Genomic DNA, 17,007 nt, shown 5'->3' with positions numbered 1-17,007 from the left:
ATTTTAGAAGAACAACATAAAACAAACAACTCCCCCTCCCCAGAAACAACTATGTAAGAACACACTTTTTAACCGGGATGCTGTTAGTGATTTTCACTACTTTGCCTAGATGCTGGGTAGTGTGCTGCTTTTTTTTTTTGCTTTTTTTTTTTTTCTTTTTCTTGTTCTGTTTTTATTTTTTTTTTTCTTTTTCTTTTACCAGTACAGTTGCTTTCCTCTACTCTGTACTTACAAGAACATCATGCTTTCTTTCAAGGTTGCATTATTAAAGACAAGATAATTCAGCCTCCTAATCCTTTCTGTGGACATAAGTCAGTCAAAACATCCCTGAAGAATGCTAAAGTACTGCAACATCTTTACTGCAGTGTCCCTCTAAATGGAAGGCATGTATGACTCAGTCAAAAGCTCTTCTTGATGCTTGACTTTGAGGTTTCAGAAACATAGTTAGGAATTTTGTCATATTTTGAGACAATACTACATAAAACTAGTGATATCAATAAGCTCCTGTGATTAAGCACTATGTGGAAAAAAAAAACAAAAACAAAGAAAACAACTCAAGGACTAAAGAAACAAAAGTGGTGAAATACTAAATACACACAAACACAGGAAAGAGCAGTAATTTGTTTCATTCAGTTGTCTAATATAATAAGACCACAGGAGCAAAGCTGAACAGCTTGGAAATGTCAGCAGAATGCTGAGATTGAATCTGTGCCCTCTGGCTGCCTCTTGTATTGCTCTAATTACACACTAGGTATAGGTTTTTCAAAGTAGAGCAGGAAGCGTTTACTAAAGGGTAGTTAAGTTGGTGAAAGATGATGACCCTATATATATACTGGCTCACAAGAAACTTATGTATAGCAAGTTTAGTTTATCAAGAAATCACTTTTACAGATCTTCATAAATGTTTTGTAAGAAGCAAAATCCAAGGACCAGAGCTATTTCTTATTTGCTTGGACTCTTGTAGTTCTTAGTACAGAAGTCTGTACCAGATGCTACTTAAGAAAAGAACTAAACTTTCTAATGAATGGAAAGGGCAAGAGAATACTCACACATTTATTCTTTCCTAAAACTATATACTAAAGCACAGCTTAGCTTCTTCCTTTGCCAATTGCAGCTGAAACGTTCTCGGGAGACAGAAAGTCAGCTAAAGCCTTTGGTCGAAAAAAATAAGAGGATGAGCAAAAAAAATGATGATATGATGCAGTGCATCCAGAGAATGGAAGAAAAAATAAAAAATCTATCAAGGGAAAATGTAGAATTGGTAAGTAATAATTTCTGATATCGTGTTATAAGAGAACTCAGGTACTTGGAGGTGGAAATGCTCGTGAGGCTTTTTTTTCTGATAGGCATTTCAGAGTCTCAACAATGGGATGATACAGCTGCCCGAGTCAGCCAATGCAGCTGAATATTCACAATCTAAGTACAGAGTGGTATTCCTTTGTGTCACTGAGTTGTATCAGTTTGCCCTCATTAAGGAAAAGGATCATGAGTAGATAAAGATATATTTGGATACTGTAAATGTACAACTGAAAATCAGCTTTATGAAAGAATGTTGTTTTTTTTTTTCCTGATTAAAGGTCAAAACAGACTTTAAGTATATTTGCCAAAGTCTCTACTGCTATAGGATGTCAGGCTGCCTGTGCTGACTTTTTTCCAGACTATGTTCTTTGATTCTGTTCTAAAATGTTTTATGTGAAGTACTAACACTAAGGAATACGGCATATTTATTTAGCTGGTGAAAGAGGCCTTATGCTGTAGTGGAATATGAATGAGTCTGAAGAATTATAGATTGCTACATCATGCACCAGAATTCTCTTATGTTTATGGAAAGATAATTTAAATATTCTTTGTGTTTAATAACAAATTTTATTTTAACTTTTGTAGAAAGAGAAATTATCTGCACAACCAGTGCTGAAGAGGCACACATCTTTAAACGATCTTAGCAGCACACGGGATGAACAAGAAATTGAATTTCTTCGACTGCAAGTCAAAGAAAAGCAGCATGTTATTGATGATCTCACAGTGGTAATACTTCTCATGTCTGGTGCACTCATGTATGCATATACATTGGTAGGCAAGCTGAAGATTGGAGAGCAATATTTTAACTCCAGTTGTAGTAATGGCATAGAAGAAATTCTTTGGCATTGAACTGTTCTTGTTATTTCCCACATGTTGAATGAATTTCTTTGCAGTGTGTATGTGTTTATCAATTATGGACTGCTTAAGGAAAGAGGTGCATCAGTCCATTCACTTTACTTACAAAACTGAATGTCAGCAACTGAGGAGCCTGGAGGAAAGGACACATTCCAGAACTTAATAACTGAAACATGTTGGGTATAGATCCTGCTGTAAACTCAACTACTCATTTGACCTAGAATTTCTCCTAAAACAAAGGAATGTATAGAATGACATTAATTCCACCTAACTGAACTGCCCACGCTCTGTTCTTACAGCAAATAGAAATATATATGATTCATTTTACCAAAGGTAGCATTTTATTACAACTGCACAGTTGCTACCGTCTGACTGTGAAAAGTACTTAAGATTATGCTCATAGGTTTTTGCACTGCTTGGGACTCATTTCAGCTGCACTAGAAGTGCTTAGTATTATTTTGGACACAGGGACACACCATTCAGGTGCTGGTGGCAGAAATTACATACCATCTCTGAGAGTCATGTGCATCTGGAGCAGCATCTGGAACTCGGACTGTTCTATGGCATCTGAAATAGCACTATGAAAGCTACATAATGATGAAACAAATTTGAGCCCTTTCTGTCTAAATAAGAGATTAAACAATCAGAACACTCAAATTAGAAAATAAAACAGAAAATAAAAATAGAAGATAAAAATTTTAAACAATATGATGTGTTATTACTTGGTCTGGAACTCTATTCTTGGCACTTCGCCCCAGATTTTGACCAAGGATTTCTCTCTGTAATCTTGCCAAAGATGTCTGTGTGCATTGCCCAGTGTTATGAGCGGTGGGATGTTATCCAGACACCAATGCTGATTCACAGAGAGATGCTTCTTTACCTTCAAAATACAGCTCTACAGACAGGGACTATCTCATTACATTAAATTCCCAATATATGCAGGTATAACCTCACCTATATTTCACTGTGAAGAGGATGTGACCCAGTAATTTGAGGTAATATATTGTAACCTAACTTTGGTCAACTAATATTAACTATATTTAGTGTGAAAATAAGATTAATAAGCATTGCAAAATATGGTCTCATATTTGGTTACTTCTTATCCTCTGTATGTCGTTTAGCTGCAGAAATAAGTGAAATTGTAAGCCAGTGCACTGCTTTGCTTGTTAGTACAAACTAATTGATGCTTTGCCTTCAACATGAATGCAAGGCACTCTGCAGTGCCATTGTGCTTTTCAGCTATATTTTCTGGTTCAATTCTTGCCTCAGGAAAATACAAATGAATCAAAAAGAATGACCCACGTCGCATACCTGATTAACACAAAAGTCATCATCTTAACTACAGCTGAGTACAGTATGATACCCACATAAAAGAAAGATAGTCGACAGCAATAAGGCTGTCTGAATTGATTTACATTGTCAGTTCCAGAGTATCTTTGATGCTGTTGAAGACCTATCAACTTGAGTTCTCCCATAACCATGGTTTCTTGGCCAGTTCTTAAAAGGAAAACTGTCAGAATAAACTCAGATGCTTACAAAACACACAAGTGATTCAGCAGATAGTTTTTCTTTAATTGGTGTTATTTTAGTTCTGATGACTTGAAGTAATATTGCGACAGAAAGTAGATTGAGCAGCCTTACAAAATATCAGAAAAAGGAAAAGTCAGGGTATTTAGGAAGAGTTTGTTTAATTCTGCGGAGGTGGAAGAGGAAAGAGAAGGAAAGAGAGAAAGAATATTTCATTTCTCCAATAATTTGAACAGCAGCCTGGGATGCCTGAGACCTGTTGTTAAAGCAGGGACTGTGCCTTAACTCACTCTCTGAGGAGTGAACACTGTTCTTCTACATCTTCTAAAATGTAGCTTTGTGTTTACAGCTTTAACTTAATGCGTTATATTTTCCTATACTGTGAGATATCTTCAGTCTATCTTGGCGGTCATTACTTTTCCATATTTTGAAAGCCATGTGTATTAAAGGTGCTATAAAAATTTCTGAATTATTTCTTTTTTTCCAAAACTTCTTTATTGGAACAGTGCACTTATAAAATGAGTTATTTTATTTTGATTTCTACTTGGAGCTTCCCATTCAGTTTCTGAACTGAATGTATAATGAATAACTCTGAATAGGAAAATATACTGTGAGCAATGACTGCTAGAGATGAACTTGCAGCTGCTATTGGTCTTTTAAAAGATGCAAAGATGTAAAGCTAGATAGATCACCTGCTGTCACCTTCCCTTCCCCCTCTCCACAATCTCTGCATTTCTTACATTCATTTTGAATTTTTAAATTTAAGACAACATTCTTGCGCTTGAATGTTTGTAAACCAGTATTTTTCATAAAGTAGTAAAGTACAATATTGTTCCATGGCCATGTTAGAAACTAGATGCAGGCTAAGGCCTGATTTCTCTTGATGAAAAAATGCCTTTTTTCCTTTTTTGCCTATTTATCCCTATAAATTACACATAACACTGTATCTGGCTGAGATTCTTTTTTGCCTACCAACATGCATCTTCAGGACGATTGAATGTTGGAATGAGAAAGATAATTCTGTTTCCATAGTGAGCCTTTCGGTAAAAGTGTCAAAGGAACTGCCAGAAATCTGTGCCCAATATTTAGCAAAGCCTTTTCCTGCCAACTTCCAATCAAGCGTGTAAAGTGTGTGGCTGAATGTTTATTTGCTAAAGGGATACAACTGCAGTACAGTGTGGTGTGACACCAACATGGTGTAGTCTGAGGGAATAAAGACGTTGTGTTTGTGTTGGCTTTACCTCAGCTTTCAAGAAACTTGTTAAATTTCTTTGTGTTAAACATATTTATCTATATGTGTATTTCAGAAGAAATCTACACCAAAATGTTATCTTTTCTTTTAGGAAAGGGAACGGCTATTGCGATCGAAAAAACAGAAGAAGAAAATTCTGAAACCTCAAAAGGTGAGCAAACCTTCATTTTCTGTGCATTCTGGTTGTTGTGAACAGCAGATATTCAAATACTACCCAAAATTAGAGTTCTATTTAAATTAATGGTAGAATTTCATGTAACTCTCCTGTTTTCTTTTGTTGTTTATTAACTTTTTCCTAAGGACAATGGAGGAGCTCTAAGATTTGAACTGTGTTTAAGCTTGTTTTCAAAGCATAAAAAATCATGTTTTTAGCCACTGTGACCTACATGTTCAAGTGGCTTGAGGCCTACAAGATATAATGATTTGAAGTGTAATTTTACAGAAAATACAGCCCTTTAAAGTACTTGCAGAAAGTTATTGCTTAATCACAACTGAAAAATTTAGCTCATGCTAGCTCATGCTAGGGATGAAATGATATTTCTGTAGGTAAAAATAGAAAAAATATATGTAACTATTTTTCTCTAGTAACTACTTTGCTCTAGAGTGCAAAGTGAAAAAAATAGGATTCAGAAATTGAAACTTTTGTTTCAAACCGTGCCTTCAGTGCTTATTTTAATGTGTTTTAAAGTAATTGGTTTTGCTGAATACTGTTTTATTTTTGCAAAGCTGAACATTAACAGCCTGGAGCATGTGACGGGAGGAGAATGGGATAGGAGGGAAAAAATGGAAGTGAAGAGTGGGGAGGTTATTATCAGGTATACGACAGTATAAGATGCATGCTTTTGTAAATGAATATTACATTAGTTTTCAGTGTTCAGCGCCGTGTACTTCTGATAACCTCCAGGTGATGCATTTTTATAGCTCTGTGTTCTATGTACTCTGAAAGAATTATCCCTTCCTGTTCTCTGAGTTGGTGATAATTCTTCAAGTGATACTTCTAATAGTGATGTGTCTTTGTCATATAAAGAAAGAAAAATTCAGATATGATGATAAATCTTGCATATCTTCTACTTTTACATAATGTAAGGCTGATAGAGGCTGAATGTATTTTTAGTAAGCTAACTATTTTTGCTTGTTGTACTGTATCCAGGAGTTTGTCTGTTGTGAACAATTTTAAAATAGGACTTTCTGCATACGATGGGTTGCTCCAAAAGTAATGCCTCCCATCTTTTATGTTGGCCCAAAATATCAGAGGCAGATGGTGGTATGGCAGTAAAGGGTGGACCTTCCTAGCAATATTCTGTTACATTTTGTTGCCATGTGACAGATGGCAGCAGAGGGGCAGTCTGACAAAATGGCGCTTGATACAGAAGTGTGGATGAAGCAAAAGCGTGAAACTGAATTCTTCCAGAAGGATAAATTTATTACGTGCCATTGAATATTATGTGTGATTTGGTAATGATGGCTGCTTTTATGTGAAGGCAGAACTACAACGCATAATTTTGAAGGGTATTAAAGTAAGCTAGGCACAGCTAATCTGTCATTATATCTTAGTATCAAATCGTGTAAGTTTGCTCTTTTGCTGTACAGTTTAAGATCAAATTGTTATTCCTCACTCTGATTCTCCATAGAAATATACTGAGTTACAGTTGGAGTTGAGATTTTAACCGAAATAAAAATAATAAATCTTCAAAACCTATAAAAACCACCACCAGTGAAAAATCCAGCCCTTCTACCATCCAAAACCCCTTAATGTCCAACTATCTTCTTTCACTTTAATCTTAGGGTTAGGGTTAGGGTTAGGGTAACCCTAACCCTAATCAAGGCTACTGCCAAATAATATACTTGTAAATGCATTTTAACATTCCATACCTTGTTTTTTTAATCACTGTTATAAGCCGAAGAAATTTCGTTATATTTTTATTATCTAGGGGCAACATAGCTTGAATCTACATAGGCAACTGTATTGAAAAGCTTTAAAATTTAAAGCATTTAAAATCTTCTCAAAGATCTTCTACAAAATGTTCTTTGTTTTAGTTGTGCCTGAATAGCTTCTTAGTTTAGCAGGAATTTCAAAAAGTTAGCTCAGGTCACGAATTTCTCGTTTTTTTTCATGCAGATCACATTTCATGAAGGGAGAATCAAAATGGTTTGAGTCTAGTTAGGTGCTAAATCAGAAAGATAAATCAAAATCCTCAAGGCTATGTAAATTTCCTGCTCTCTTTTACTTACTATATCTATGTAGAACAGATTACTCACCCAGATGTCCTGTGGGGATTGTATCATCTCAATTTTTACAGCCTGTGTCAGTAATTGAATTGAAAATTGTAAAATTCATCAAATCAAATGCTATGTCAAAAGTCACTAACAGTGGTGAGATATAGACATCTCACTCTGAGTGTACCTTACAGAGCTGTAATGTTTTGATTGCTCTCCTCTGGAAGCAGGTACCTAAACAGGACATGTGAGTTTTGTCTTGAAAATATCTACTTCTCTCAAATGACTGTGTTCTCTCAAATGCAGTCTAAGATGAATTACTTTCTATAGAGACATGAACAGTGAAAGTGTACTTCAGTCTATGATCTGTGTGAGATTTTTACATCCTACAGATGATAACCTATATATAGCAGTAGAAGAAGTTATGACTGTATCTGTCCTGCCAACCACTCAGAAGGAGAAATTACTGATGTAAACTCTTGGCTTTGCTTTTCTAAGATTTGTTAAATGTGAAATTTTGAGCATTAACATGCATCATTAGCACCAATGAATTACCAGGTTTGGCTATTGGAGTTGGATCTGTTTCCAGAGCTGTGACTCTCCTTGATAATGTGGAAAAGGAAATAACTGATGACAATTAGGTTTCATGACTCTGGTCAGATAAGCTTATATTAGAATGTGTAGAAGGTTCATTTTTTTTCTTCTAATAACCAGGAACTAAGAGCACAGGTGGGACACTATGAAGGTGATGATGCACTGGCACAAGCTGCCCATAGAATCTGTGGATGCCCCATCCCTGGAGGTGATTAAAGTCAGGTTGGATGAGACTTTTTGCAACATGGTCTATGTTGTCAGCAACTGGTTGGCAATGCAACAGGTCTAGTGGTTGGCAACCCTGCCCCCATGGCAGCATGGATGAAAACTGGATGGTCTTTAAGCTTACTTTCAACCCAAGCCATTCCATGATTCCATGATTCTCTTTTACTCCTGTACTGTTGCAGTTTTTACTGAAAGGGGTATACACTTATAATCTAGCTTCCTTAATTTTTGTGATACTCTGATTAGATAATGTCCAGTATGTGGACATTTCTATTACAAGTATTTTCCTAACAGCTATTCCTGCTAGGTATAACAAAATCCACGGCATAACTTTGTTGGTCTTTAAGATTTGTGTGAATGATCTGTCAAGGCTAATCCAGTAGCCTTTGTAGCCCTACTGTGTCTAAATAATGTTAGTTCAGCTGTAAGGCTTTTGGAAGTACTAAGGATTTAAATGTTTTGTTTTACAATCAGATATCTATGTTATTTCTGGAGTACCATAATTGCACTAGGTTACTGTTGCTAGTGTAGCTTTAACTGAGATTTCTTGCAATTACCAAGGGACACAGGTGCCCATAGGAGAGCACTGGCAAACAGCTCAGATGCCCCTGAGGAAAGGAGCAGCACAGCGGGATGGGACTTTACAATCTCTGTTGATTGTGTTTAGAGGAGTGAGTAATATAATGACTGTGGATATTCAAGTACTGTAGGGTATTTTTCTCTGAAGGAAAGCCTAAGAAAATGGAGTTGTTTTTTTTTTTTGTTTGTTTGTTTTTGTTAATGTGTCACTTGTTAGGAGAAAGACGTACAAGATGTGAATCTTCTTTTCCTTCCCTTTTCATGGTGTTTTCTTTGCCTCCCGCAGCCCTGTTCTGGAATTGATATAACGAAGGAAATCTGGAAAATGTTGTTTTTTGTTTGTTTGTTTTGCACCCAAAGAATGGAATTCTATGATTCCATGATTGATAATGTTATGCTTTCGAAAATAAAGCATCATTGCTCAGTTTCTTTGGAAACAGCAGGTCTCTACAGACCTGATTTTTTACTTAAACTTTAAAAAATAAACTGCATTTGCAACAGGGGAAAGCCTGCACACTGGTGTGATGGAGTTCATATTTCTTGTTTTATACTTTTCTTTTTTTATCTGCCTCTGTACTTTGGTGTGCCTGTATTTTTCTGGCTGCCAAGAAATGACATATAAGCATGAAGGTAAGAAGTTACTGCTTAGTTCCTCTGATTGAATTGCAGGGAAATTCATCCTGATAATTTTAATCATGTTAGATTAATTTATTGAAAAACTGGATATTTGGCCATGAAACTGCTTTAGAAACCCAGCAATCAGATTACCATTAAAAATGTGAGGGTATCTTGAAATATGCATACTATATATTCTATGTCTTGCTCTGTAACATTCTGTAACATTCCAAACTTTTATATTTACTAGTACTGTGCTCCAGTAGGAGATTTAGTACTGGAGTTACAAAAGCCTAATGCATAATTTTACTTCAAAATTATGTGAAGGAATTTATATAAATTCACATTAAAAATACTTTCTATCAAATATGTGAGAGTAGTCAGAGGAAATTAGAATTCAGATCAGAATTCTTCAGCAACTGATTTGACTTTTCTCAGTTATGATTTAGAAGTAACAATTGAATTCACATATCAGTATAAAAGCATAATTTGTTGAGAGCTTTCCTGCTTCTTAAGAAAAGCTTGAATAAATCTTCAATGAAAACCATGTAGTTACCAAAATCCAGTGAGTATTGTACATGTGCACATATTCTTTTCAAGAGCCATTGTGATTCAACTCTTAAAGCTATACGTGGAAACTCCCTATAAGGCAGGGAAGTGTTAATCTTAAGTGCATCTGGCAGTTCTGCTGCTCACTGCACTAGGATTGCAGAGCTTCCTGTAGGACAGAGCAGTAACGGACCATTATAGGTTTTTAATACAACAGCTACACTCCCTGTGACTATACCCAACAGTAATGCTAGTGGGTTAGTAGCTTACAAAAATAAGATTGGTTTCTGAAGACTGTTCTAAAGCTTTTGTCTACCCATATAGCATCTGGTTTATCTGTATGTCTGTGGATGGACATACAGATTTGGAGAACAAGTGACTTCTTTTTTGAGTGCATAGCATCCTTTCTGGAGCTTTTCGTAAAATCAGTTAGTTTACAAGTCAGTTTGAATTATATTTTTAATTGTTATCTGGTATTCTCATCTCAAGGAAAGCAATTGCTTAGGACATGGCCTTGAGACTGACCAGTAGTGTGAGTGGGATCAGCTGCATGTGAAACAATTATAGAGCTGTTTAGCTAACAAATGATGAGAGCTAGGACTGGTAGACCATGGTAACCTGGTGAGATGGACCATGGAGGACCAGAGCTGCAGGCTGTAAGTGCAGTGTGCGTGTAAATGCAGGCACCAACGTATCCCTCCCAGCTTACTTTGAGGTTACATCCGAATAGGTACTGCAGTCCTCCACTGTGAATCTTGTGAATCAGATCTTTATGACTTTGGAAATTAGTATTTATGTTTGTGCTAAAGCATTACTTTACTAACAATTTCCCACTACTACTTGGAGTTCTGCCTTAGCAAACAGCGATGGAAAGGTAACTAATTCAATGGAACAAGAGTTTACACGGGTTGTTCTTCTTCCTGAATGGTCAGAGAAGATCTTGACTGCTGTTTACTGGGTCATTGGGGTTTTCTAACTGTTTTGCTAATAACTGAGGAAAACTAACTTTTCAGAGGCATGTTGTGGAGACATTTTTTGGATTTGATGAAGAATCCTTAGACTCAGAAACATCATCTGTAACTTCATATAACACAGATAAAACAGACAGGACACCAGCCACACCAGAGGAAGATTTGGAAGATGTAAGTAGCAGATTATTTGTTCTTTAACTTCTACTAAAATTGGCACAAAATATAATAGCAACCATTTTAGCAGCTACAAAACAAAAAGCTTTTTGTATGAAAGATTTTGCAGAGAATTGTTTTGTTCTGTTTCAAGTCCAATTTTAAACCCCACAGTCACTGTAATAAAATAAGATTCTGCCTGTTAGATTTGGTTGATACTGAGCTGAGAAACAAAGCATGTTGCTTTGCCTAAACTAGACTTCAGTTTGCCTTTTGGCTTTATAATTTGACTGCTTTTATACAACCATGATTTTTTTTTTCTGTTTTCAAGATACTGAGAGAAGCTTTTACAGTTCAGTGAGGCTTAAGTGATTATAGGGAGTAAATATCCACTGTCATGTTTTGTCTGAGCTCTGTGACACATGCTGCAGTTGACCTGCTTCAGAAGATTGCAGAGCTGAGGATAAAGATTGAACTAAATTCTCTTTCATCTATCTGTCCTATTTGCTAACTTATGACTTCCATTATTCACTTGTAATGGGCTTCCTATTTTTCTAGCTTTAATATCTAGTAATATTTTAATTTCTTTTCCTTGTATCTTGACTTCCAGGAGCAAAAACTAATTAAAGGACTTTTCTTGCCCTCAGCATTATAGAAAAGATCTTGAAATTGTTGATGTCAGTTTTTTAAAATTCTAAGCAACTTCAGATGTTAATATTACTGGAAAAAAAAACCAAAAAGGATCTTAATGCTACTGAGATGAAGCTGCTGCGATAGTGTGCTTGTGCCGGTCAAGTTCTTTATGCTGGTGTGGACTGTGTGACAAGTAGGATTTATACCTTGTGGCTCTGGAGCTGATGAAGAAAAGTGATAAACGCAACTGTTTCATGTCATGGTTTCTCAGTCAGTTTCTTGAAATTTCTATGTATTACTGCTTTATATAGCAGCTGACACTGTCCTGCAATTTTAAGGTGAATGTAGCTGCTGAGCTCTGCATTTCTCATTCATTTTTAAACCATTTTTCCTTACATTTCTAGTCATGTCATTTTTCTTACAGCTTTCTTGAAGTTTGAAACTCAGACGAGTTGTGTTACTTGTTGTGTCTCTATAGATACAAAAATATTATTTGCATTTATTGTTACGTACACAAAAACACCTGTTTTTCCTCTTCGCTAAGAGCACACCTAAAGAAGAAGCTGAACTAAGATTCTGCCAGCTAACAAGAGAATATCAAGCTTTGCAAAGAGCATATGCATTGCTTCAAGAACAAGTTGGTGGAACCCTGGATGCAGAGAGAGAAGCAAGGGTAATTATTTTAATTGCAATTCCTTTTATCTCTGAAATATTTGGAAAAGCTGAAAAAATTTTGCACAGCAGGATATGGTAGCATTACTACAGCTACTGTTAGATTTTGATTTCAGAGGCACTGATGTACTTGAAAATTGTGAGACCATTGCATATTGCCTCTGCCTTCATGGGAAGAAAGGCAATTATATGAATACTTTTGTTATAGCTTTTTAAAATTATCTTTTACAAAATGATTTCTCCTTCTTATTAATGACATTTTTGAGGGAGTTGAAGATTTTCAGAAGGTAGCTTTTTGCATGGTTAATTTTGCAAGGCACGCTGTTCTGGTGTTCCTTCTACTTTTGGATGAGGCTTAAGGTAAACAACAAGGACCTGAAGATGCAGAAAGAAATCCTTATGGAAATTTTTGAACTGCTTAGGTGAAAAAGTAGCTGAAGTTGGATAGGAAGAATAATTGTAGTAGCTCAAGGATTCTCAGTAACTGAGAATCTCCAGAGATCTTGCCTTTTGTACATCTTTTGTTTATTTACTTGTATGATTCAGTCTCTTTTAGGGCATCTCTGAACGTGGTGGGTGGATGGTTTAGAAATTGTATAGAAAGAGGAAAACGCAGTGGTGTTATGCAATCAAAGGGTAAATGCATTATTTTGGGTCAATATATTTTATTTTCGTATAGCTCTTCAAATTGTTTAACTGTTAGGAGCTTATTCAGTGTTTACTGCAATTCTGTCTTGCACTTTTTTCCTTCTGTCTTCCACTTTTTTCACGAACAGCTTCCTATGACGAACTATGAAGAACTATTTCAGTTCCTAACATTATTTTTTTTATGAGGAGAGCTTGATCACAGAATATGTATAGACTAGAGACGACATACACTAGGAGTGAAAAATACTCTGAAACTGATGTCTTTAAATATTTTTTTAGCATAAACTCAAAAGCATTTATTTTAATGAGAAGCATTAAAAGCTGATTAGATGATCCAAAAGAGAGTCAATTTCATTCCATATGTGATTAAATATGCACTTTATAATACAATTTTCTTTTTTCCTCAGACTCGTGAACAACTGCAAGCTGATCTTCTCCGATGTCAGGCAAAAATTGAGGACCTGGAGAAAGCACTAATTGAGAAAGGCCAGGTAAAATGCTCTCTTAATGTCCTCTACAACATCATTTTCTCTCTTGCATGCAGTGGTGCCCTTGCCATCTTCATTGCTTGCTGGTGTGTTAATGTCTCCGATGCAGTTTAATTACTACTCCAGCAGTGGATTATTTAAAGGAAAATGGTATTTATGCTAACCACCAAAGATTCTTTTTTTAATACATAGTACAGTCAGTGTAATAGAGAATTATCCACATATACATGCATTCTAAATTCTGTTCCTACTGTCATTCAGTGTAGTTTTCTCTCTTTTCTGTTTTGTCTTTGCTATAAATTCCAACAAGATGAGTATTCTGTATCATAGAATATTTTGGTGTGTAACACAGGAAAATTTAGAAGAAAAAAATTAACTTCCCTGTATTCTGGAGCAATAAACTGCCGAGTGTATCTGGCCACTGGAAGCCACTTGCTGTGTAAACTCTTCTGAGCTTCATTTCTTGGAGGACACAACAACTTTCAAATTGCCATAACGTCACACAGAGTAAAATTGGGCTTCTCTGCACCTTGTAAATAACTGCAAAGATCTGGCTAATGCATATTCAGTGCATATTTAATAATATTTAGGATAGTCAGGAAGACTGATAGGAGAATGAATGGTGGATTTAAAAGATGTTCAGATGCATAAGTGCTAGAACACACAGAAAATTGGATGTTATTTTATCATTTCTTTATTGTTTAAAATAACAGCTTAAGATTGCTGGTAGTATATGGCAATAAAATTGGGTTAATTATCTGTAGATAAACATTTTGAAGACTAATAATCCTAAAGTACCAAATGAAAGCAACCTACAAATTATGTCAGGTTAACACTATTGATATTTTTATAGTTTCTATATCGTTTATAGTTCTATATAAGAAAACTTTCTGTAAGTTTCTGTATAAATTTGAATGCTTGGGAACCGTATTTAAATTGATAACATTGATAAAAACTGATAAAAATTGTTTATGCTCACTTCCATACCAACTGCAATTTGCTTAGTAAATTCTATGTAAGTAAAATATTATTAAGGAATATGTTATCAATATAAAAATGATGACTTGTTGAGGTTTTGGAGGAATAATTGGAACTGAAAACCTCATGAGGATCAACTACGTTTTCATGTGTTGATGATAATGGTGATGTAGGCAAATTGCTGTGTAAATGAAAATAACAACAAAATAATTGACTATTACAGTGTAAAATACAAGCAGTATGTGTGTAAACATGACAAGAGAAAATGGATACACATGCAAGAAATTACTTCTGAGACTTGTTTCTTGAATGGCAATATGAAAAATAAATGTCTGGAAATAAGAATTTAGGTAGTTTATTACGTTATGGGATTCTTAACCATATTTATGACCTTTAATCTCTTAGTAATCCTGAGAAGGCCAACAGGGATGTGATAAGGAGCAATACAGTAGTATCCCTATTAGGCTAGTTTGTACACTAGCATTAGATTTTCACAGAATTTGTCACAGTGTTTTCCTGAGAGCTGAAGAACCTACTTAGTTTCCTAACTTGTTAGTCCTTATATTCAACAAAATAAATGATTATGATAATAAACTGACATCTTTGTGCCCTATGTCATTTTTTAAAATTACTTTGTCATCTAGTAGGTCATAATAATGTTGACTATTTGATAAGACTTGTGAAATGTTCATTTGGAGAACCATTCCATAACATATTTTCATAAAGGAAACAGTGAATTAAAAGATTCTACTGAGTTATCCCAGGATATTTTAGTCCAATATTACAACTGTAGGAAACAGAAGCTGTGAAGACTTTACCAGCTCTCTTGATATCAAATTCAGAACAAAAAATTGAAATCTTGTAGTTAAAAAGTAATTTGAATCTTGACTAATTAGTTTTTTTTAATTTATTTTAAAAATTCTTGACAAATACAATGTTTTTCAGTACTAATCTTGGTACTGTATTCTTGGTATGTCTCCTTTAACTCCATAACAGAATAAATTGTTTGTTGCATGGAAGTTAAAATGTGCTGGCCCACACTTCTTTTACAAATGGGAAAAGGAATAAAGGCAGTAGAGTGTGAAACTTGTTCTCTGTAAGTAGAAAATCAAACTTCAAACTTAAAAAAAGAAAGTGGGTTAAATATTTTTTTCTTATAGCTGACCATTCAAGGCTATTTATAGGGTTTGGATGGCCCGATTTCATTATTTTCTACTGCAGTATCAACGTGCAAAATCCTTGCTGACAAAGAGTATCAGCCTTACTTTAGAAAATCACTTAGATTTTAAACAAGTTGTCTTTTTTACCTAGAAAATAATATCATAAAGCACGATGAGCTAGGTTGCGCAAATACTTTTCTCTATAGTGAATAGAATGATGTTAGAATCCATAAAGTCTGAATATCTAACTTTGTTTTTGTAATCTGAGGTGTTTGATGAGGTCAGTTAAAGCCACGGAAAAACCTAAAAGCAAAGATCAGCTTTGGAACAAATGATTAAATAGAAACACAGTTTTCAATTGGAGAATCTTATATCATCATCCTTCCTCCATTGTCTTAAATTCCCTGTCACAAACACTGTGTATCAGCCTGATTCTCACTCTTCTAGCAGAGAGCAACTGACTGTATGTCTCTGAAACTAAATTTCATTTGTTTTGTGTAATAATATTTTTTTTTCTTCTTCTCCAGTTGGATTTATGTTATAAAATTCAAAATCAGATGATTTTGCAAGAAAGTCCTCGGCTTCTTGCAGTGGAAAATAAATAGTTTTGAATTAAGCTAAGTTGAATAAATAAATCTTTTTAAAACGACAAAATATCATATGTATGTGTTTATCCAGAGTTACTATATGTAAACCCTTTAAAGTAAATTGATGAGTGATCGTTTCCTTACATGAGTGTGCAATGGTCTGGAATTTTCTAATTGTACTTATTTGTCTTGTTCAACAAAATATATGTTATCTTCTCAATTTTCTTCTTCCTCATAGGATTCAAAATGGGTTGAAGAGAAGCAGTTGCTAATCAGAACAAATCAGGAGTTACTAGAGAAGGTATATGTTCAGAGTTTAGCAATTTTTTTTTTTTTTGGCAATTTCTGTGCTTTATCATAAAATGAATGGCAAAAGGAAATGAATTTACATAATATGGGGTCATCAACATAAAAATTGCATTCTTTATTTTTCTCCAGAAACAGAAATTCTGATTTTCTCCAATTAAAGTGCTAATATACTTATGTATTCTTTGGGAATGGAAACTGCACTTTATTGTGGTACTACTACTATGTTGTATAGCCAGTGTGTCTGATCATTCAAGTTTCTGCCAAAACATAACCATGGTAATATGAAATTTTATCAGTTACGCAAAGATTCTTATTGCCAGGACCATTCAAACTAAAATTCCAAAATTATCTGCTCACTTCAGCAGTTTTTTCACATTAAATAATATTAATTCATTGTAGACTATTATACCTTTTATTGTCTGAAATATTCAAAGCTAAACATCCTCATTGGTCTTTACTAATGTAGGTAGAAAAGTTAGCTGATACTTAGAATGTAACAATTATTTTTGTTCTTTGTAAATGTAGAACAATATTAACATAATAGGAACAAGATAAAGTGCATGAATGAAAGCAACTACAGCTGGACTTGATTTGTCCAGACACATACATGGCTATTCTAAGTAACTGCACCATCACTGTCTGCTAGATCATATTCAGGTGCTCCTCTTCAGTCCAGTTTCACTAACTAAAAAGACC

The 17,007-nt window shown here is 34.8% G+C and overlaps 1 protein-coding gene across 1 annotated transcript in view; it reads left to right on the top strand.

Moving 5' to 3' along the window:
* The window catches only part of JAKMIP1 (janus kinase and microtubule interacting protein 1), an 81,479-nt gene that overhangs the window by 32,268 nt on the left and 32,204 nt on the right, over window positions 1-17,007 (top strand). The window contains exons 6-12 of the mRNA XM_042871683.1: window positions 1,115-1,261; window positions 1,885-2,025; window positions 5,025-5,084; window positions 10,726-10,854; window positions 12,014-12,142; window positions 13,197-13,280; window positions 16,241-16,303. Of these exons, the coding sequence (XP_042727617.1) occupies window positions 1,115-1,261; window positions 1,885-2,025; window positions 5,025-5,084; window positions 10,726-10,854; window positions 12,014-12,142; window positions 13,197-13,280; window positions 16,241-16,303 (753 nt within the window). The remainder of the gene's footprint in view (window positions 1-1,114; window positions 1,262-1,884; window positions 2,026-5,024; window positions 5,085-10,725; window positions 10,855-12,013; window positions 12,143-13,196; window positions 13,281-16,240; window positions 16,304-17,007) is intronic.

The sequence above is a fragment of the Lagopus leucura genome, unplaced genomic scaffold (genome assembly GCF_019238085.1).
Source record: "Lagopus leucura isolate 7727_CA_CO unplaced genomic scaffold, USGS_WTPT01 Super-Scaffold_100004, whole genome shotgun sequence".
Classification (NCBI taxonomy): Eukaryota; Metazoa; Chordata; class Aves; order Galliformes; family Phasianidae; genus Lagopus; species Lagopus leucura.
This window is presented reverse-complemented; position numbering and strand designations above follow the sequence as displayed.